A 23,902-nucleotide genomic window follows, 5' to 3' on the forward strand; every position below is an offset into this window, starting at 1 on the left:
CAGCCCTGAGCCGAAATCCAGAATTGGGACGTTTAACATACTGAGCCACCCAGGCACCCCAAAACGGTTACTTATCGCAACATGTAATGGGTTTCTATTATTTTTAAACAAATGAGTATTTTTAATTTCTGGTTTTTGATACACCCCATCCTCCCCCGTAGGCAAAAGCTCTTAAAGAGTTTGTAAAGGGGTCCTGTAAAGTTTAAGAACCACTGCGTGAAGGGGAACTATTCCAACTGGATAGAAATGCACCAACAGAGCATTTTGTCCTAGGACAAATTTAAGTGTACGTGGAAGTATTCTGGGCAATTTCTGATCTTCTGTCAATTTCCAGACACTCATAAAAAATGGGAAGATAAGGTGGAAACAAGAGTGTTAACGGCAGCGAACTTCCAGAAGCCACCCTTCTTCCTGCTGAGCTTTGCTGAGCCAGTGATGGGACCGCCCTGGTGTTGCCCGCCTGTGTACTGTCCCGTTGGGAAGATGTCGTCTGATCATCTCTCTACCCTCAATAACTCCCACACTGAATGAGCTGTCACCGCGTGCTGAATGGTGGCTGCCACTCAGTTTTTTAGTCTCCTGGCTGAAGAGAAGCAGCCTGTAGGCAAGGCTCAGGAAGGCCCAGGACTAGGGCTCTGACATCGTAGGAACTTAGGCACATCTACCACTTCTCTACCCGCAGCTGTGCCCATGATGGCACTCGGGGTGGTTGTGAGTAACAAAGGAGCCAAAACAGGTGAAATCATCCAGTACGCGGCAAAAACTTGGTTTGCACAAATCATTATTCCTACAATGTGAATTCTCATTACCCCAAAATTAAAAAGCCACCCTCTTTCAAATACCCCCACCCCTTTGCTGGAGCACACCCAAGGTGACAGAAGAAAGCCTTCACCTTGGCATTTTTCCTCCCTATAGATAAATATCCCTCCCCACAATGATCGAGGCAGAACACCCCCACACCCAGGGACGTGATTCATGCGGTGGGCGCACTCTGACAGCTGCCACCAGCAACAGCAACGCTCCTGAGAGCTCAGGCCTCACCAGCTGAGGCACTAGACCCAAGACCATTTATTTATGAACATTTTCAACGCAGAGCACCACCTCAGCTAAGACTTAATGAGATCTCCAACAATACCGGGCGCCTCCCTGGGAGACTGAACCAGGCACATGACCCGGTTTCCATTTAGACCTACACCCCAAAGCTCAGAAGTTTCAGAATTTGCCCAAGACTGACAGGAGCCATAACTCAAACTCAGGTCTGTGCTTCTCACAGATCACACCCCTGGATAGGCCTTTTGAGATCTACCTGCACGTACTCATTCTGCAGGAGAAACACTGGCCCAGAAGGTGCAATGATTTTTCAAGGTCAGCAAACCCGGGTCTGACCCCCCCAGTTCTAGGTACTTTCCAAGACAGGGATGTCCCCTGCCCCCAGTCCCACCAACCCTCGGGAAGCAAAGGGCAATTAAAGTCATTTAAATAAAACTAAGTGGCACTGACATCAGATCTGTAAGTTTATTTGCTCAATGTACGACAGCTACATACTGACTCACATTCAGGATATTCCATCACTGAGGAAAACTGCTAAGAATGGTCCGTGTGTGAAATAATTCCTTAGAGAAACACGGAGTTGGAAAAATCATCACTGATTAGACCTTAAAAATAGTTCACTGCATAACATGACAAAAAGCACAAAGGCTCGTTCAGAGAACATAGTCATTGTTCTCCTACACTGTAATTAATAGTTATAATTTCACCATGACAAACACCAGACATTAAGATTAAGCTAACACTGGTGTTTCTTTTGCTCCCCCCCCCTTAAAAACAAAATATATAACTGCATGTCACTATAGCAACATCCAAAACAGATCAATTTGTTACGATCACTATTTGGTAGAGCAAACTGTACCCCCAAAGGAAAAATTAAATTAAAAAAACTTTAAAAAATTTGAAGACTTAATTTTTTTTTGTCATAGGAATACATAACACCTACAGTATAAGTTAATAAATTTCAAGCTACTGTATAGAAATACAACACTAGCATGCACAATATTGTATCAATAGAGTAATGGAGGAGTAATCATTTCACTGGAGAGACAGTATCAGAGGCAAGTGCATTTCTTTAAAAATAAAGAAAAGAAAAGAAACCATTCAAGCTGCTTAAATATCAAGTCTCCCGTTCCCTCTTCATTTTTAGCCCTCAGGTATAACTGGTATCTTGCATTATTCTAAAAAGCAGCCAGAGCCAAAGCTGAAATTCAAAAGAAAAAAATAGGTTTTGTAATTCCAGTAAATCATTTCCAAAGGCTACAAGGAAGGACAAAACACTGCTCACTGGACATGAAGATAAGTTAAGGAAAGCCCCACCTACCCCTCCCCCCCAACCCCCCATCATTTCCCATCCATGGCATTGACTTTAGGGCCCCGGTGATGGCACAAAAGCTGTACAGCTCTCTTCTAGTTCTGCTAGGGTTCAGTTAATTGGGACTTTTGCTCTAGCGTATGGAGGGAACCTTCTAAGGAAAGTCACGCTGGGTAGACTGTGCCATGCTACAGGGCATCACTGTTCTCGTCCTCACGGTCACCTGGATCCTGTCACACATACTCATTTCCCAACTCTTAAGTCCGATTTTGGTAAACTGCAAAAAGCAATGGTCAGTGTTTCCTCAATTATTCCTCATACCTCTCCTTGACTAAACCACAGCAACAAACCAAGCGAGTCTGGCGTTACTACCTCCGTATCTCGGGAGTTCACACCGCTTCTGGTCTTATAAAAAAAAGGCTGAACACACACTCAACAGGTCACGTTTTTCAGACAGATTTTTCCAAAATAAGAATGAAGGACCTAAGGCTAAACTGAGAACAAATTTGTGGAAACAGCAACGTAGTTTCCTTCGATTCCAGAGCATGTGTCAACTGTACAAGAGAGAAAGGACTCTCTCGCTTTGATGCTTTCATTAAAAAGAAAAAAAAAATGTAGAAAAAGTCTTGGTCAAATAGGAGTGATTTATTATCTGATAATGCCTTTAGTTCGTTTTCCTACAGCAACTGCTTAGGGAAGGAGTGTTTTCGGGGAGGAAAAACGGACATGCTTACGAGGCTCCCGAAATCGGACAGCGTGCTTATGAACAGAAGAGCTCTTCCCTTCCTTTTGGGTTTTTCTACCAGTAAGCTTCTAGCACCTGAATTTCCACACACTGCACCACAACCTTCCTCAAGATGACTGCCCAGCTTCTCCAGCTCAACGGCGTCTCCACCGTCCCGAGAGCCACCAGCAAAAGGTCCAGCGGGAACACTCCAGAGTGATGGCAGCGTGATCCCTGAGGAAGGAGCATGGCAGCTTAAAAATCAGGAGTTCTCTGAAAATATCAACACAATCAATGACATACAGACCTGAATTTTCTCTATTTTTGTGGTGTTTAAACGTTTCTATTAAAGTGATTCATCATTTTTGCAGTGGATTTGAGTTAAGAGGAAGAAGGGTACAAATCCCACAGCCACCAGCCAAGCACCTAATAACCAAAACCTAAAAGGAGCTGCGATTCCCCTCAGGCAAGCCTTGTGGCCTGGGAGACAGCGAACAGCAAAACCCAACCTGGATAAGGCTGACTACGGATGTAAAGCCAAAGTAAACTAGCAAAGGAAAATACACAATCAATGGCTTGATGTTACGTATGGCTGTCATGTAGAAATACTGTAAACTGCAATTTAGTGTTAATACTGTCAGCTAATCCGAGACTCGGGAAACTGGCCAGGCCTAAACCATAAGGATAAACACGCCTTATGTTCCAAGTCTGTCCGTTCGGGATTTACACTAGTCCATGGCTGGTCGAGTACACCCTGAAAAGAAACGCACAGCTAGAACAGATGAGACAAGAGTACCCAAAACGTAAGACAAGAGCGTATGTACATACAAATCCTTACTGGAACCACAGAACTCACTGAATGAGGGCCAATCCCGTTTCAGTTTTCTTTTCGTCTTAAAACCCTATTCTCTAGCAATAAGTTAGATTAAAGACAGACAGCTCCGCCTGCATTCCATCTACAGAACAGTCCAGACGCCAGTGTGAGGCTGCTATTCCAATACGAGCACAGCTAGCCTGACTTTCCACTAGTGGTATTTTGGCAAAAATGTCAAAGAGGCAATCAAAGACAGGACAGGTCGTGGGCTTCTCCCTAGGAAGGTCATCCCTCCCTTTCCCTCCCCCACCCGACCCCCAGCTCATGGGAAAAAATAAAGACTGCAGTAGTAGCATCAGCGGGCGCTGCCAGTCCACCTGGGGGCCTTAATTGTTGCCTTCGCCGCCGTCGTCGTCTTGCTGATCGCTTGTCCAGAGCGTGAGGTTGTCGCGGAGGAGCTGCATGATGAGAGTGGAGTCCTTGTAGGAGTCCTCGTTCAGAGTGTCGAGCTCGGCGATGGCGTCATCAAAGGCGGTCTTGGCCAAGTGGCAGGCTTGCTCCGGGGCGTTCTGGATCTCGTAGTAGAAAACGGAGTAGTTAAGAGCCAGGCCTAATCTAATGGGGTGAGTGGGCTGCATGTGCTCCTTGCTGATCTCGTGCGCTTCGCTATAGGCCTTCTCAGAGGACTCCACGACGGTCGCCCTCTTCTCTCCGGTGGCGACTTCGGCCAGGTAGCGGTAATAGTCCCCTTTCATCTTCAGGTAAAACACTTTGCTCTCGTACTGGGTCTCGCTGCAATTCTTGATCAGGTAGTTATCCAGCAGGCTCAGCACATCCTGACATACCGCCTCCAGCTCCTTCTCGATCTTCTCACGGTAAGCACGGACCATCTCTATCTTCTTCTCGTTGCCATCGGCGGAGGTCTTCTGCTCAATGCTGCTGATGACCCTCCAGGAAGAACGGCGTGCCCCGACTACATTCTTGTAGGCCACGGACAGGAGGTTTCTCTCTTCGTTGGACAGTGGCTCGTTCAGCTCTGTCACCTAAGAGAAGGAGAGAATGAAGAGTAGTTAGCGTCCAGAGGATGTCCCTTGGGTTGATCTCATCTTTACGCGACTAAACACTAACAGATTCTCCAGGTGACTCAAGCGATGGACAGGAAGAACGGCGAGACCATGCAGGTGCGCACAGGGGGACAGAGGCAGAGCGAACGACAAAGAAGGCAAACACTGCAGCCGCAGCAGTGGTGCCCGAACCCGTTTCCTCCCTAGAAAAGCTGTTTCATTGAAGATCCATCAGGTTGAGCTCTCGGACAACAAACCAGATTTTGATCTCAATCGGATACGGTTAGTAATTCTCTCCTGGAACGTTACATACATGCCAATCCTGGGGATTTGAAGCACAGATGGCTATTACGTACCTCAACAGTTTTTTAGGCAATCAGACAGACACTTTCCTTCTAACCATGTCCTGTCTGCTCAGTTCCATCCCTTTTCAGTGAGAATATTCTGAAGTCAAGTTCAAGGTGCCTTCTGGGAAACGAGGCGGCTTTTCTGCTCTTGGGTTAAGAGCGTATGAACCACACATCTCAGGAAGGGAAGTCACATGGGGGCACGGGACTGAGTCTGAACACAGAAGTGTCAGCACCTACGAGGACACACTTGTCGCACGCTGTACGCTATGAGCCATACAAAAGAGGAGAGGCAAGCAAGGTACTTCTAAGCTGGAGGGGCCAAGAGAAATTAATGCTTTTTTCAATATGGGCACTTCTAAGTTCCGATCTTTATCACCCCAACAATTAATCACCCAGAGGAAACTAGAGCAACAACACGCCAATGCTCTGCATTTTTACATTTCCAAACAACTGCCTGTAACAAAAAAATTAAACTGAGTCCATCACACCGCATTCCCTTATGTCCCCTCATGCCTGTCGTATCAGAGCCATATACCACGGTCTACCACGTAAAACAGAAACTTTTTACAAGAAGGACAGAGCTCTCTCGTTTTTTATTCCTAATCGGACAAGAGATTTTTATTTGTCTGGCTGTTGTGTCTACACTGGGGTACTACGTCAGTGGCTAAGCCACAACACCAAGAATCCCAGGCCATTTGCTATTTCAGAAAGACTAGATACTTCTCTCGCCTGTCCTCTCCTACCTGTGGATCCAGTCACAGCATTGTTAAGTGCAACAAAAACGTCATACTTCTGCCCTTTGTTCTGCTCCCCCGGCCCGGGAGACGTGGACAAGTGTCAAGAAGCAAGTTAACAGCTAATCTTCACGTCCTCCAGGATTCTTCCCCATCTTTCCTTCCACACCGTTAAGACTGGCCACTCTCTTGAACCCTCGCTGATCTGGGTGTGCACCAACCGCAGCATCTACATTACATTTGTATTAATTACAGGTGTTGGAGGGGGGCAGGCGGGGAGACAGAATCCAAAATGAAATACCAAAATTATTTTGGGGGCACTGGGATACCAAGAGACTTCTCTACATGTGAATCATTCACATTTAGTATGTATGGCACTTTCATAAACCGAGAGGTACGGAAGGTTATGCTTAGCGCAACTGGTTGTGTAAATTAAATATTATCTCTCAAGAGATAATTAAATCAGAACACAAACCACATCATACTTATTAGTTTACTGCAAGCAAGTTATCCTTTTTTTTTTTTAAAGATTTTATTTATTTATTTGGCAGAGAGAGAGAGAGAGAAGAGATCACAAGTAGGTGGAGAGGCAGGCAGAGAGGAGGAAGCAGGCTTCCCGCTGAGCAGAGAGTCCTACATGGGGATGGAACCCAGGACCCTGAGACCATGACTGGAGCCAAAGGCAGAGGCCTAACCCCCTGAGCCACCCAGACGCGCCAGCAATTCATTCTTTGAAAGAATTAATCAAGTTTGCTAATTCCCAAAATATCTAGCAAATGATATATACTCAAATATTTTTTTAAGAGATTTTATTTAGGGGTGCCTGGGTGGCTCAGTGGGTTAAAGCCTCTGCCTTCGGCTCAGGTCATGATTCCAGGGTCCTGGGATCGAGCCCCGCATCGGGCTCTCTGCTCAGCGGGGAGCCTGCTTCCTCCTCTCTCTCTGCCTACTTGTGATCTCTGTCTGTCAAATGAATAAATAAAATCTTTTAAAAAAAAAAGAGATTTTATTTATTTGAGAGAGAGAACAAAAGTTCACAAGTGGGGGGAGGGGCAGAGGGCAAAGCAGCTGCCACACTGAGCAGGAAGCCCCGATATGGGGCTCAATTCCAGGACCCTGGGATAATGACCTGAGCCAAAGGCAAGACACTTAACCCACTGAGCCACTGCCTTCGGCTCCAGTCATGACCCCAGGGTCCTGGGATTGAGCCCCACTTCGGGCTCTCTGCTCAGTGGGGAAGCCTGCTTCCCCACCCCCAGCCCAGCACCTGCCTACTTGTGATCTCTGTCAAATAAATAAAATCTTTAAAAAAAAAAATTTCTCATACCGATTAGCAGCTTCTCTTATGTTACCCTTTTACTATGCATTTTTGATTCTCCCATTATACTGAAGAACAAGACCTCTACCAGACATGGCTCTCTTGTGACGGTAGAGTTGGGAAGACAAGGTTTCTGTACTACTGGACTAGAGAGCAGAAGGAAACCAGGACAGTGCTTTCCGTTCTATGACCCCCAACCCCATTCCCTGCGGAGACGCCACTTCTCTGGAATAAAGCAGCTCATACCGTCTTACATTCAATTCTTTTTTTCCCCTCCCACATCCAATTCTTTACATATTATAGAGAGCTTTGGGGACCCTCTGCTCAACCCACAGATCACTCTTCAGCTAACCCGGGACTCCCGTTTTCCCAGTCCCACCAATCCCACCGTACTAAGTGACCTTGAGGACAAACATTTCATCTCTAGGCCTCAATTTTCCTCTCTGTAAAACTTAGATTTCTGCCTTTTCCATAAAGTTAGTGTAAAGAGTGCATTAGATAAACGATAAAGTGCTCTTGACCTAGTAAAGTGACAGAGACATGAGCAATTACTTTGGAGAATACCTTGGATAATTTTCCATCTTAATTCTCAGCATAAGCAGCCTCTAAACTTCTTACATAACCATCTGCCAGCTTATATCCCTGTATCAAGTATCTCGTCTCCGTTTCATCCTGTTTTCTAAGTTGAAATTTCCTTAGCTTACATCACTTCCTTTCCATAAACTTTAGTGTCATATAGCCTGAAAACACTCCCCCCACTGGCTTTCAAACAAGCTGAGGCCTTTGTAAGCCTCAGGCACATACCACAGGACTCCGGCCGTAGGCCCGCCGCCACTATTGCAACCGGATCGCCGCCACTATTGCAACCGGATCACGGTCTCCAATGCAAAGAGAAGCCAGAACGCCTAAGGCCATTGAGTTCTAGCCTTTCCCCTAAATCATGCTGTCCTTATTTCCAGAGCCAGCGACTATTTAAAGCTCACATGACCTCACCAGTACCCTATACTGCTGGGTCTCCTCCTGCTGCAAATGAAGTTAGGGCTGCAGAGTCCAAAGGCAGCACCGTGTGTGCTTCTATAAAGTCTGCACAACTGCCTGAGACCAGGAGAAACGTGGAGATTAGGAAGTGGCAGTGTCACCTTTAGATCTAGTAAACTCAACCACATTTGGAACATACTCAGATGTTCTCTGCCACTGAAAAACTAAGTTAGAGGGAAAAACCTTTAACTCTTAAAGTCCGCTCAAAGTTTCTTGGGCGCCTGGGTGGCTCAGTGGATTAAAGCCTCTGCCTTGGCTCCGGTCATGATCCCAGAGTCCTGGGATCCAGCCCCACGTAGGGTTCTCTGCTCAGCAGGGAGCCTGCTTCCTCCTCTCTCTCTGCCTGACTCTCTGCCTACTTGTGATCTGTGTCTGTCAAATAAATAAATAAAATCTTTTCTTAAAAAAAAAAAAGTCCGCTCAAAGTTTCTCTAAAAACCTTAAATCTGAATTTCAAAAAAAATCTAAGATCTAAAGAACTTGTGTGACAATGAATCTGTGATTTTTACATTGAAATAGAGATCCTGGGCGTCTGGGTGGCTCAACGGGTTGAAGCCTCTGCCTTTGGCTCAGGTCATGATCCCAGGGTCCTGGGATCGAGTTCTGCCCAGGGCTCTCTGCTCAGGGGGAAGCCTGCTTCCCCCTCTCCGTCTACTTGTGATCTCTGTCAAATAAATAAAATCTTTTTTTTTTTTCAAAGATTTATTTATTTATTTGACAGCTAGAAATCACAAGTAGGCAGAGAGGCAGGCAGAGAGAGGGGGTGGGGGAAGCCCTGAGCCGAAGGCAGAGGCTTTAACCCACTGAGCCACCCAGGCACCCCGCAAATAAATAAAATCTTAAAAAAAAAAAAAAAAAAAGAAAGAAAGAAAGAGAGATCCCAACCACACTAGTTTTAAAAGTTAAAAGATGGGGTTTCTGTGAGGCTCAGGTCATGATCTCCCCAAGAGCTGAGATGGAACCCCAGATCAGGCTTGCAGCTCCGTGGGGAATCTGCCTCGCTTGTGCTCTTCTCTTTCAAATGAATAAAATTTTTAAATATAGTCAAAAAATAACTTTTTAAAAGGAAAAAACTTATGTTCATAGTGTCCAAGAAAAGACTTAACCAAGACAGAATGAGAATTCAATGTGGGAAGATGAGAGATACGTATCATCTGGGAAGGGAGGTAATTATTTTTCCAAATAGTCACTGAATTATTTCTAAGAATGCAACACTTGTAAATATGTTCCCTAAAAAACACTGTCACCGCTGTTGTAAAATGTAGAAAGTCTGTATCCTCTGGCATGTCACATATTCAGCTTAAAAACAAAATTAAGGTTTCTCTCTTCTCGAGGCCTAGGATACTACCCAAAGTTCAGATTTCTTTTAGTGAGTTAAAGATAAACAGATGAGTAAAAAGACCCCAAAAGTCTGTTATTCTCAGACAGAGTCAGACAGTTTACAATCTGGAACTCCCCAAATCCCCTGCTAAGGAATCAGATACTAATTAGCACCAACTGTTCTCCCCTAAGAGTTGATGCAGAGACTTCAACGGAAAATTAGCAACCCCCTAAGAAACTTGGAAAGCTGTTTAGATGACTTTCTGACCCCAACATTTAGAGCACCCAGTCTTCTACGATTTCCTCAACTTATCAAGAAACGTAAATGGTAGTAAATGCAACTTCATTACATGTAATCTTCTTAAATAAGAAAAAACTTGCATCGGGCTTAGTTTATTTAAAACCTATTTCTACCTTGCAAAAGCTTTTGCAGAAGCTACAAAATAAGGAGCGCCTGAGTGGCTCAGCTGGTTAAGCCTCTACCTTTGGCTCAGGTCCTGGGACCCAGCTCGGCTTCGGGCTCCCTACTCAGAGGTGAGCCTGCTTCCCCCTCTCCCTCTACCCCACACCACCCCCAGCCCCATGCACACTCTCTCTGCTCTACTAAATAAAAAAAATCTTTAGGAGTTAGAGTGGTGAACATAAGACACACTGATTTAAGAAAGCTGAAAGTCTCTACAAACAATTGGGTTCACATCCAAAAAATAAGATAGGGGGCGCCTGGTGACTCAGTTGGTTAAGTGGCTGCCTTCAGCTCAGGTCATGATCCTGGGGGTCCTGGGATAGAGCCCTACATCGGGCTCCCTGCTTAACGGAGAGCCTGCTTCTTCCTCTTCCTCTGCCTACTTGTGCTCTCTCTGTCAAATAAATAAATTAAAATATTTAATTAAAAAATAAGATAAAAGGGATTTTTAGGGTGGTGAAACTATTTCGTGTGATACTCTGATGTTGGATACATGTCATTACACACTGGTCAAAATCCACAGAATGTATACCACAAGTGAACCCTAAAGTAAAAACCATGGACGGGCTGATAATGATGTGTCACTGTAGGTCTCAGGCCACTCACTGTAACAAACCACCGAGATGCTGATAGCGGGCGATCCTGTGCATGGGGAGGAGGCCCGTGGGCAGAGTGTACGGGAACTCTGCTTTCCATTCAATTTCACTGTGAACCTGAAACTACTCTTAAAAGGGGGGGGCTAGCAGACACTAGGTAGAACATTTGGCCCCATCTTGCATTCTTTTGTGCCCCTAAGTTTGGAGTATTTGGAGTACTAATCACCCAGAGGTGCTAAGAGGACATGAAAAAGATAAATGCAGTGATTGCTGTATACGAACAAAAACAGAGAAAGTAAGATGACAAGGTGCAGGACGGGCACCAGTGTCCATGTTATGGACACAAGTACCTATACACTGTGCAGAGGACTAAACCACTGGAAACAAATGTGACACTTTCGTGTCTGAATATACAGGTAATCATGTATTCTAGAAAGGACTACTAAGTAACTATAGAAATTTTCAATCCTCTGAAGCTATGTCTTGCCTGAGTAAAATACCTTAAACTTGAATGATGGTCTGTGCAGAAGAATTAACACAACAGGCTTGAGAATGCTAACTTTAGAAAGGTCTGCTTGCAAAGTGGACCCTTGGCTGGCATCTGGAAACTTGAATTTTGGAAGGCTTCCCACCATTCCCAGATAAGAATGGCTCCCTGCCCCTCAACTGTTTGCGTAAACAATGTGGTTTATGGTAAACACCTGTTTTCCTTCCACGAGTCTTGAATACTGGGATGTGCTGGGCAGACAGTACCTCTGTGACCAGCCCCAGCAGAACCCTCGGGCACTAAATCTCTTATGACCCTCCCTGGCCGGCACCATTTCACACACACAGCCGCCTGCACCTGGTTTATTGCTATCTTTTTTCCTTTGCTGGTTTAGCTCTGTATCCTTTCACGGTAATAAATCACAGCCCTAAGTACAACTACACCCTTAGTCCTAGCACATCATTGACTATGGCTTGAGGTCGAGGAGGTTGAGTCTTGAGGACCCCCAAAACATTCATTCTCAAAAAGTTGATATAATGTGTGCCGTAAGGTCCGATGACAAGAAAAATTACAGAACAGCCACTCAGGAGATAACTCATCGGCATCTGTTGAGAATCTAGCACGGGTCATACACCACCACTCTCTGAGGACTGAAAACGTAGTGAGATAGCCTTCAAGGTGCTGCTCCTTGAGAAGGAAACACAAACTTACTCACTTTATTCTCAGGGTAGCACTCTGTCTGCAAAGTTTAGAGGAAATTTTAACTAGAAAATGACACCACTGGGCACCTGGGTGGCTCAGTGGGTTAAAGCCTCTGCCTTCGGCTCAGGTCATGTTCCCAGGGTCCTGGGATCGAGACCCACATCGGGCTCCCTGCTCAGCGGGGAGCCTGCTTCCTCCTCTCTCTCTGCCTGCCTCTCTGCCTACTTGTGATCTCTCTTTGTCAAATAAATAAATAAAAATATTTTTTAAAAAAAAGAAGAAGAAGAAGAAGAAAGAAAAGAAAATGACACCATGAGGGGCACCCGGTGGCTCAATCGGTATAAGCATCTGTCTTCAGCTCAGGCTGTGGTCCCAGGGTCCCAGAAATGAGGCCCACCATGGGGCTTCCTGCTCAGCAGGGAGAATGTTTCTCCCTCTCCCCCTGGCTTGTGCGCTCTCTCAATCTATCTTTTTTTAAAAAAGATTTTATTTATTCATTGCTAAAGAGAGCGAGTACAAGCAAGGGAGCAGCAGGCAGAGTGAGAGGGAGAAGCAGGCTCCCTGCCAGAGAGCCTGATGCGAACTCAATCCCAGGACCCTGGGATCACAACCGAGCTGAAGACAACCTCTTAATGAACTGAGCCAACCAGGCATCCCTCAAATAAATAACATCTTTAAAAACAGAAAGGACAACATTAGATCCTGGGGTCCTGGGACAGAGCCCCATGTTGGGCTCCCTGTTCAGTGGGGAGTCCGCTTCTGCCCCCCAGCCCCTCTCCCCACTTCCCAGCTTGTGCTCTCCACTCAGTCATGCGCACTCGCTCTGTCAAATAAGTAAAATATTTTTTTAAAAAAAGCCACCACCACCCAGCAGCAACCACCCTAGATAAAAACTGTGCAGAAGGGAAACATTTCAGGAAGAAGAGCATCCTAGGAGTCCTGTAACTTCATATTCAACAGGGCCAAGTTCAAGGTCTCACATGACAGATGAGCTGGCGAAACACCCAGGCTCTCTGGATAGTCACGAAGCCCTGTATTTGTTCCACAACTTCTCTACGAGGTGGACATCACACTTACTCAGCGGCGGGATGCAGACAAACGAAAGGCGAGTTCCCCCCAGTCACACCACGAACGCACTGCAGAGATGGGACACAAACGCGGGCCCTCCACCTTCCAAGCCTCCAGCTTCCAAGCCTGCGTTCTTTCTCCCATCCTGTGTCTCTGAGAGTATAACCGTAACCAACACAGGGAAAGGGCTAACTTCTCTAATACACAGGCCTCCAAAAAGAGTTCTGGACCAAGAGGTAATAGGAAAAGGAGTAAAAGGAATAGGCAGTTAAAGAACAGGGAAACCCAGCGGAGCACCCAGTCGCATCCACTCTGAATGCTCGCTCGTCTCCCGTCAGACCGGCAATGACTCGCTGTGAAGGTGATGCTGTGCACCAACAGCACGCTCATCCGCGGTGCGAAACTCTAACTGGTACACCCTTTATGCAGGGCAATCTGGAAAGGACTAACAACATTACACATATTCAACAACCTTCTGACTCTGCAATCCCCACCCTTCCCCCGTTTTTTAAAGGAAGCTCTAAACCCAACGTGGAGCTTGAACTCACAATCCTAAGATCAAGAGTCACACACTGCTCAGACTGAGCCAGTCAGGCACCCCTTTGCAATTTCCTTTCTAGAAACTGATTAACAATATTACTGCTAACAGGGAAAGCCTGGAACCACCTAAATGGTCTTTAATAAGAAACTCAATGGTCGGGGGGCCTGGGTGGCTCAGTGGGTTAAGCCTCTGCCTTCAGCTCAGATCATGATCTCAGGGTCCTGGGATGGAGCCCCATTTCAGGATCTCTGCTCAGCAGGGAGCCTGCTTCTCTCTCTCTCTCTCCCCCTGCTTGTAATCTCTGTTAAATAAATAAATAAATAAAATCCTAAAAAAAGAAAAGAAAAGGAAAGAAAGAAACTCATTAGGGGTGCCTGGGTGGTTAAGCATATGCCTTCAGCTCAGGTCCTGATGTGAGGGTCCTGGGAATGAGCCCCACATTGGGCTCCAGGCTGAGCTTCTCCCTCTCCTGCTCCCCCTGCTTGTGCGCTCTCTCTGTCAAATAAATAAAATAAATTTTTTTTAATCATATAAAAAAAAGTAATTAAGATTACGCCACATCCATACTGTAGAATTCTTAGATAGCCATTCAAAAAGTATCTGTGTCTTCTCAGTATTTCTAGAAAGGTCTGAAAACAGAGTGGCTGGGAAGCAGTCAAGATTGAGAAGACTGTTTTTGACCTGTTACAGTACCAATTCAAACAAACCCACTCCATAATTCACCCTGATATTTTATCTACAATTAAAAGTTTAAAGCCAATTTTGAGAACCAAGTAAAAAAGAAAAGCCCAAAGATAGTAAGTACTTTTTTTTTTTAAAGATTCTATTATTTTGACAGAAAGAGAGATCACAAGTAGTCAGAGAGACAGGCAGAGAGAGAAAGAAGCAGGCTCTCTGCTGAGCAGAGAGCCCAATGCGGCCTTGATCCCAGGACCCTGGGATCATGACGGGAGCCGAAGGCAGAGGTGCCACCCACTGAGGCACCCAGGCACCCCCAAAGGCAGTAGTTTTATATAAACAAGTTTACTGATATAAATAATTAACTCAGACCCACATCTGTTGAGAAAGAGAATGTGCTCACTACCTCACCCCAAGAATATCGTTTTTCACTTATTTTTGTTGTATAAAAATCTTTCACAGTATCTTTATACAGATCAGGGCCAGGATATAGAATATATACTAAAGATTTCAGTCCTGTTTTTTTAATTTATTTATTTATTTTAAGATTTTATTTATTTATTTGACAGAGAGAAATCACAAGTAGATGGAGAGGCAGGCAGAGAGAGAGAGAAGCAGGCTCTCCGCTGAGCAGAGAGCCCAATGCGGGACTCGATCCCAGGACTCTGAGATCATGACCTGAGCCGAAGGCAGCGGCTTAACCCACTGAGCCACCCAGGCGCCCCCAGTCCTGTTTTATTAAACCAATTACTAATTCATAGATCTTCTCAGTTGATTCCCTTCTCCATAATCTCAGGGCTCCCAAGCATCACTTGCTTTCCCGTGGTTCTACTCCCTGTACCTGTCCTTACACGTCACGCACACACATGGGCAATGTTACTAATGTTGATCACAGGCACCGTTTTGTTTTGAATCTAACGGAATACTTCCAGCGTTTATTTCTTAAATACTGACTCTGGGTTGAAAAGACTTCTCCTAGGGGTGCCTGGGTGGCTCAGCGGGTTGGGCCTCTGCCTTCGGCTCAGGTCATGATCTTGGGGTCCTGGGATCAAGCCCCTGCGTCAGGCTCTCTGCTCAGCGGGGAGCCTGCTTCTCCCTCTCTGCCAACTTGTGATCTCTGCCTGTCAAATAAATAAATAAAATCTTAAAAAAAAAAAAAAAAAAGACTTCTCTAGGGGCGCCTGGATGGCTCAGTCATCCAGCATCTGCTTTTGGCTTGGATCGTGACCCGGGGTCCTGGTGATCCAGCCCTGAGTTGGGCTGCCTGCTCAGCAGGGAGCCTGCTTCTCTCTCTACCCCTTGCCTGTGTATGTGTGTGCACGCTCTCCCTCTCTCTCTCCCTCTCTCTCTCTCTCTAATAAAGAAAAGTCTTTTAAAAAATAAAAGCTTGGGCACCCGGGTGGCTCGGTTGGTTAAGCGACTGCCTTCAGCTCAGGTCCTGATCCTGGAGTCCCAGGATGGAGTCCTGCATCAGGCTCCTGCTCAGCAGGGAGTCTGCTTCTCCCTTTGACCCTTCCCCCTCTCATATTCTCTCTCACAAATAAATACAATCTTAAAAAAAAAAAAGCTTTATCATGCTAATTAAGAATCCATCCATTCCATATTTTTCTAAGCCACTTTTGTCACATCAGAAACGGGTCCTTTACCAAATTTTAATTCCTCTTTTGACCTTCCAAATAACCCTTTATGATCTAGAATTGTTATTACCATTTTAAAGTTGAGAAAATTAAGGCTCAGAGCCAAAGGATGGAACCCAAATCTAATGGCTCAAAATCCTCTATGCCTTCCATTACAGAACTAGTTCTCAACCAAGGAGAGGAAGCTTTTTATAAAATATCCCCCAGGCCGCCTGGGGGGGCTCAGTTGCTTAAAGCGTCCGTTTTTTTTTTTTTTCTTTTTAAAGATTTTATTTATTGGGATGCCTGGGTGGCTCAGTTGGCTAAGCAGCTGCCTTCGGCTCAGGTCATGATCCCAGCGTCCTGGGATCGAGTCCCACATCGGGCTCCTTGCTCGGCAGGGAGGCTGCTTCTCCCTCTGCCTGCCATTCTGTCTGCCTGTGCTCGCTCTCTACCCTCCTCTCTCTCTGATAAATAAATAAAATCTTTAAAAAAAAAAAAAAGATTTTATTTATTTATTTGGTAGACAGAGATCACAAGTAGGCAGAGAGGTGGGCGGGGGCGGCGGGGGGTGGGAGCAGGCTCCCTGTTGAGCAAAGAGCCAGATGTGGGGCTTTATCAATGTGGGGCTCGATCCCAGGACCCTGAGATCATGACCTGAGCCAAAAGCAGAGGCTTAACCCACTGAGCCACCCGGCGCCCCACATCCAACTCTTGATTTCAGCTGTGGTCATGATCTGTTCCAGGTCACGGGACTGAGGCCCAAGCTGGGCTCGGCTCTCAGCACAGAGTCTGCTTGGGATTCTCTCTCCGCCTCCCCCAGCTTACACACGTGTGCATATGTCTCTTTTTCTCCAAATACATGAATAAAATCTTTAAAAATAAATTAACTGAAATAAATTAAATACGCCCTACACAGCCCTACGCCTTCAAGATTCAGGACCGTGTGGAATCCCCACTTGTCTGTTTCTGCGAGGTGAGATGGCGGCACAGGGGCGCCTGGGTGGCTCAGTCGGTTAAGTGCCCGCCTTCAGCTCAGGTCAGGCGTGATCTTAGGTTCCTGGGATGGAGCCCAGCATGGGGCCCCTGCTCAGTGGGGAAGACTCCCCAATTCTCCCTCTCCTTTCTACTTTTTCTTTCTCTCAAATAAAAAAAATTAATTAAAAAAAAATTTTTTAATTAAAAAAAAAATTAAAAAGCACGGCAGCGCTGTGTTCCTCAAAATGGCGAGTTACCACATGACTCAGCAATTCCACCATGAAGGTGAATATATACGGGAGAAAGAAATGAAAACACAACGTCCACACACAAACTTGTACACAAACGTTCTTAGCAGCATTAGTCAAAACAGCCAAAAGAGAAAACAATCTAAATGTCAACTGGTAAGCAGACTAAATTCAATGCAGTATTATCCAAACAAGGGAGCATTACTCACGCACAAAAAGGAATGGAGCAGGACACAGGCTACAATGTGGATGGCAGCGAAGAGGCTCTGCCTGTCACGAGGGACCACATACTAAGGGATTCCAGGGACGGGAAATGTCCCGAGTATCTACAGAAACACACAACAAAACTGGAGGCTGCTTAGGGCTGGGGGCTCCGAGGGTAGGGGAGTAGGCAGTGCCTCCCCATGGGTACAGGGTTTCTTTTGGGGAAATGACGATATTTATTCTAGGATTCAGATACTGGCGCCAGTTAACACAACCCTGAAACGCTAAAAACCACTGAGCTGTACACTTTCAATGCATTATCCGTATGGCATGTGGATTGTATCTCAATAAAACTATAAAAAATAGAACTGCTGCCCTATACCGTAGTCTGTACAGCAACCTCTCACTCACCAGCAGTTACCCATAAACTTGTGTGTGGTCGTGGAATTCTGAATTCCAAGTTCTTCACACTTCACAGTACGTGGGCTTAAACAAAGAAAAAGTCACTGTCACGGAGCACAAACCTCTAATAATTAATTCTCCTCTTGTGATTTCAAATAAACTCCTGTGTCGTCTTGACGGATGTGAACAGTTCTCATCCCCTCCCCCGAAATGAGAGGCAGAGTACTGCTCCGGTACACTTAAGCAAACTTCAAAAGGGCTAAGAAATACACGTTTCCTACTGCAGATATCTGTCGTTATAAAGCATCCAATCCTGCCACTATGGGCGGGGGGGCGGCGACAAGGAGAGAAACATACTGACATTACACAGGTCACTTCCCGAAGTACCAACAACCCACAGGAACACCAAACCAGAGCAACTTCCCCTCTTTACAGACCCTGAGTGAAGGTCTGTGTGCCCTCGACCTGCACATCTTCTGCGGGCACTCAGCCTAACTCTACATTTAGATACTAACTTCAAGGTAAAACCAAGTTTAGCTCCCTACAACTGCCACGTGCCAGCCTTAAGAATCTTCTCTCTCGGGCGCCTGGATGGCTCAGTGGGTTAAGCCCCTGCCTTCAGCTCAGGTCATGATCCCAGGATCCAGGGATAGAGCCCCACATCGGGCTCTCCCCGCAGGGAGCCTGCGTGCCTGCCTACTTGTGATCTGTCTGTCCAATAAATAAAATAAAATAATTATAAAAAAAACCAGCTCTACAGAAATTATCTATGGAGCCAAGGCCAGGGATACACCGGAACACCCTGCACTGTAACAGACAGTCCCCTACAAGAGTGAAGAACAACATGGTCCAAATACCAACGGGACCAAGGTAGGAAAAACCCTATGCCAAGTTATCGGTACTGGGTCATTATACCCCCCCACTCCTCCTCATACTATACACTTCCATGTTCTCATGCTTTTCCAGCCTCAACATACTTCCAGAACCCATAAGGAAAAATTCTCTGTATATCCTTCAAGTCCTAATTCAAATGCTACATATACTTCCTTCCTGAAGCTTCTGGAAAATTCTCCAGCAGCTCTCATCACTGCTCACTGGGTATTAGTAACTTTTACCTTGCATCTTTTATACTGTTTACTTCTCTTTTTTAAGATTTTTTAAAAATTTTATTTATTTGACAGAGAGAGAAATCACAAGTAGGCAGAAGCAGGCAGAGAGACAGGCAGATGGAGAGGGAGAAGGAGGCTCCATGCTGAGCAGAGAGCCCGATGCGGGGCTCGATCCCAGGACCCTGGGATCATGACCTGAGCCGAAGGCAGAGGCTTAACCCACTGAGCCACCCAGGCACCCCGATATTGCTTACTTCTAATGCCCTGTACCGCTGACTGTATACCCCTCCTTTCCACAGAAAGACTGAAGTCCTCAGGGCAGGTACCACACTGCACTCACCAATGAATCACCCTGGTGCCGAACAGTAACTTTTGAATATTTAGGTGACATGAATCTGCCCACAATGTACCAAGCCCAGCTTGTTTGCATAAGTGGCACTAATAATTCCTCCCAGCCCTGCATAGATCTCTGTCCTCTGCAATTTGATTTTGTAGCTCCTCCCATGAAGAAATGGAATCTAGCTCTCTACCCCATCAGCAGCACTCGGTTATGTGACTTCCTTTAGCCAGTGGAATGGCAGCAAGCATCAGGCAAGCGGAGGCCTGACAAGTGCCTGTGAATCAGGAAGGGCTTGCTGCTGGGAACCATCCATGGCCACGGTGGTTTCAATGAGCCACATTGAGTCTGGCCAACCAACAGGACTGTTTAAGAAATAAATCTTTCTTTTGGGTAATCTGACATAAAAAAACTAAACTTATATGCTCATTTTAATACTATTATCTTGCAGTGTTAAATTCTGCTTAAATTAACTTCTGAAAATCCATCAGCCTCAATTCACACGGAGATCTCAATTAACGCCCTATGCCCCCCCCCCCCCCGCAAACAAGTGCTACTGCTGTTAGGCGTCATCTGCACCAAATGTAATCACAAAAAACTGAATCTGGGGCCCAAAGGCCAAGAGTTTAGGCAAAACATAAGGCCACTTCAGTAGCCTAGATTCCACCCATCGCTCCGGTCTGACCCCACTTTCAAAACAATTAGATTTGTCAGAATTTTGCAGCTTACTGTTTAATCCCACATACCAGGAAAACACCCAATCGAAAGTCTTGAAAAAATTCAGATATACTAATTCTAGCATTCCCATGGCTAGTAGTCACATAACCTTATTCTAACAAGCAATTAAATCTGGGGGTGCCTGGGTGGCTCAGTGGGTTGAGCCGCTGCCTTCGGCTCAGGTCATGATCCCAGGGTCCTGGGATCGAGTCCCGCATCGGGCTCTCTGCTCAGCAGGGAGCCTGCTTCTCCCTCTCTCTCTCTGCCTGCCTCTCTGCCTGCTTGTGATCTCTCTCTCTGTCAAATGAATAAATAAAAATATTAAAAAAAAAAAAAAAAAAAAAAACAAGCAATTAAATCAAAATTAGTTAAAAATTAAACAGTTTCTTAGGGAGTGTGGGTGATTCAGTCGGTTAGGCATCTGCCTATGGCTAAGGTCATGGTCCTATGGTCCTGGGACTGAGCCCTGTGCTGGGCTCCCTGCTCCGTGGGGAGCCCGCTTCTCTCTCTTCCCCCTGCTCAAGTGCTCTCTAAATAAATAAATAAATAAAATAAACAGCTTCTCATACAAACCCATACTGACTCCCCTTCACAATAATTTCCTTTTATGCCTTTTTTTTTGGGGGGGGGTTCCACAACTTCCCCTGGAATCAATGCCCTGTTCACTTTCATTAGGTCTGTTCACCTATGTCAAGATCCGTGTGCAGATCTCTGGTTCTTCTTCCATTATCCAAGACCATTCCTCCAAATTAATTAAAAAAAACCAATAGTTCGGTTCTCTCACCAAATTTGACAACCCCCAACCCACACACTGACCTCCTTGTTCAAAATCACTCGCCTTGGGCTGCCTGGGTGGCTCAGTGGGTTAAAGCCTCTACCTCCGGCTGGAGTCATGATCCCAGGGTCCTGGGATTGAGCCCGGCATCCAGCTCTCCACTTTCTGTGCCTGCCTCTCTGCCTACTTGTGACTTCTGTCTGTCAAATAAAGAAAATCTTAAAAAAAAATCACTCGCCTTTAAAATAAAACTCTTGGGGCGCCTGGGCGGCTCAGTGGGTTAAAGCCTTTGCCTTCAGCTCAGGTCATGATCCCAGAGTCCTGGGATCGAGCCCCGCATTGGGGGGGGGGGCTCTGCTCAGCAGGGAGCCTGCTTCCCCCCCACACCTGGCTTTTGTTCTTCAAATTTTAAAAAAATAAAATAAATAAAATAAAACTCTTACAACCTCCTCCATCCAGTACCAGTCCTCACTCGTACCTGCTGCTAGCTCGTGCTCCTGAACCCCCTCCTTTCTCGCTTTCCTTCCAGGCTTTCTTTCTTTCTTCGAAGATTCAGCAATTCAGTTACTGTCGTGTGAATATAAACAAACTTTCCGACTGAGCTGAGAGGAGATGGGGGAAGGGAGAGACACCGACCCAAGACTAGTCCCAGCACGGTGAGGATTTTCTAACCTCAGCGGAGCCCTTTGTACTTACTGCCTCCGGCCTCTTCACAGAGGAGAGCAACCACGAGGGAAGCCGAGCCTTTTCTTAGCAAACAACTGGCGCTATCGTTGCCTCCGCGCTGTGCGCCAGCCCAGCTTCTTCCCCCACAGACATGCCCAGCAGTCACTCTCCAGGGCTCTTCGCTCCTCCTCTCCCGCTCTTTCCCATTCACGTATCACCCAAGTAAGTGAGGCCTCTTCATCTCATTCATCTCCCACACAATCAAGCTCCGGAAAATCAAGTCCACACTTCTCAGCACTTCCTCACCCTTCACCCCCCCCACCCCACCACCCCTGCACCCACTCAGAAAAGCCATCGACTGTTCCTTCCCATTTCCAGTCCCCAACCAACGCTTCCCTGGATCTTCAACTTAAATCTCTATTCCTAAAAGAACCCAACACTGCCGACCACTCCTCGTTTCTGACCCATTGTCTCCTGGTTTCCTGCCTTCATCACTACCAACTCTGACTCCAACTCTCCACTCTCCCTAGGTGACCTTACTAAGCCGGGTTTTAACCTTGACAGACAGTGACCCCCACTAGAATGTCCATTCCATGAAGGCCATGAGGTAGGCCATGTATTCCCCAGCTCAAGGACCAGAGCCCAGTCATTAATTGGTCCTATAAAAATGTTTATTCGATGAACGAATACTACTGCCCGTGCAGGGCACTGTTCTAAGGGCTTTGCATGTGGTAACATGTGGCTGCCTCCACTTACGTGGCCCCCCAAACTCAGCTCGACCGCGATGGAATTCATCTCATCCATCACTTTTCCTCCCGCCTTTCTTCTTCAGTCTCCAGCCATCAGAGTCTCCCTCCGGTCTGCCCTCACTGTCCGCGTCCAGGCGCTCCTCTCTTCAGACTCGACCCCTGGAACACTCTCATCAGTCTCCTTCCCTTTGCCTCACTGTCCTTTTCAATTTCCAGATCTTTTCAGACCAAAAATCGGATTATGATCCTCTTCTGCCCACAATCCTTCCAGGACTTTCCACAGCTTAAGGAAGAACTCGGGACTTCGTGAGGCCCTTTGTGAACTGGCCCCCGCTCCCCTCTGTGGACTCGTGAGCACCCCTCAAACCCACACCCCTGCGCACTCTGCTCCCGGATGCTATGTAACCACACGTCTGCCCCAACACCCCTTCCTCCATGCTCTCCCCCTCCCTATTCCCCAAGACCCTACACTTCAAATATCCTCTGAATCCAGTGTGACTTCCATGTCCTGTCGCTCTGTTTCCATCTGTTTGAAATTTACCACATTATTTTCCTTTCCTCCATAAATGCATCCCCTTCCAAAAATCTCAAGTTTCCCTACAGGACCTTCAAAAGGCAAAAAAATAGATAAAATGGCAACTTACCCACCTAAATTACTGTAACATCATTAAATTGGTCAGCTCCATAGCTGTGAGTAGGGATGCAAAGCCAGGCTGTCTGGGGACAGACAGCTAGGATATATGCCTACTACCTACCCACCACCCACCCGAACACCCAGCAGTATACAGACCTGGAGGCAAAAATGTTTAAAAAAAAAAAAAAAAAAAAGTCTGGCAAGCAACAAAGCCAAAGAGAAGCAAAGTTGTTTTCTCACATCATCCTCAACTAATCAACTTGGGTTTTAGCTCTTCTTTCAGGTTAGGGATAAAAGCCAGAACTGATGGAAGAATCTACCTTTCCAAAAACAAAACAAAAACTAAGGCAATAGAAGAGGAATCACAGTCCTGTAAAAATTCAACGATTCCTGTAAAAATTCATAAAAATTCATCCGTCCTCTGGCCCCTCAGGACCTACGCAGGCTTTCATCCCCCTCAGGAGAAAAGGCTGCCGGCAGGCAGTACTTGCTAACAACTCTAGAGAAGCACCTCTTTTAAGGGAAAAAATGGAAATCATCTGCCATCTGGAGTAAACGCTATAAGCAAGAAACTCTACTTGAGGTGGCCAAACGTGAATGTAGAGAGATCTTGCTGGTACCTTGAGCGTTTATGGCGAATAAGGGGTAATTCTAGGTCGGTAAGAAGCCATCTTCCAGGACGGTAAATCCCAAGGGGACCGACCAGGAGGAAGGCACATTGATACAAGGCACATATGCTGACAAGTGGCAAAGCTGGTTATAGGACTTCTACTACTCACCTCTATAAGTGTTTGAAAATGTCCATATTAGTGTTTTCTTTTTATTTTTTTAAAGTTTGTTTATTTAAGTCACCTCTATACCCAATGCGGACTTTGCACTCACGACCCAGTGATCAAGAGTAGTATACTCTTGGGATTGAGTCAGCCAGGCGCCCCCTGTGTTTTTTTTTTTTTAAAGATTTTATTTATTTGACACAGAGAGAGAAATCACATGTAGGCTGAGAGGCAGGGAAGAGAGGGGGAAGTAGGCTTCCCAAAGCCCAATGGCTGGATCCCGAGCTGGAGACCATGCAAAGGCTTCAACAGCAGAGCCCCCCAGGGGGCCCAACCCCGTGTTTTCTTTTTAAATGCAATCATTCCAACCACAAGAAAGTAACACAAGGGAGATTTCCTGCCAACAGTCAAGCACTCCCCAACTCCATTTTATTT

General features: G+C 46.1%; 1 protein-coding gene across 2 annotated transcripts in view; it reads right to left on the minus strand.

Moving 5' to 3' along the window:
• Positions 1–1,501: 1,501 nt before the first annotated feature.
• YWHAG (tyrosine 3-monooxygenase/tryptophan 5-monooxygenase activation protein gamma) overlaps positions 1,502–23,902 on the minus strand; it is a 30,849-nt gene continuing 8,448 nt past the window's right edge. The window contains exons 2-3 of one of the 2 annotated variants that reach the window (XM_013061034.2): positions 4,278–4,943; positions 1,502–3,320 (exon numbers count right to left, since the gene is read on the minus strand). In XM_013061034.2, coding sequence (XP_012916488.1) covers positions 4,287–4,943 — 657 coding nt within the window. In that variant the 3' untranslated portion in view covers positions 1,502–3,320; positions 4,278–4,286. Of the gene's footprint in view, positions 4,944–23,902 lie in introns of both variants that reach the window. The other variant, XM_004761626.3, reaches the window with a different exon arrangement.

This window comes from Mustela putorius, unplaced genomic scaffold (genome assembly GCF_011764305.1).
Source record: "Mustela putorius furo isolate JIRA1106 unplaced genomic scaffold, ASM1176430v1.1 tig00000139_pilon_pilon_pilon, whole genome shotgun sequence".
NCBI classification, from domain to species: Eukaryota; Metazoa; Chordata; class Mammalia; order Carnivora; family Mustelidae; genus Mustela; species Mustela putorius.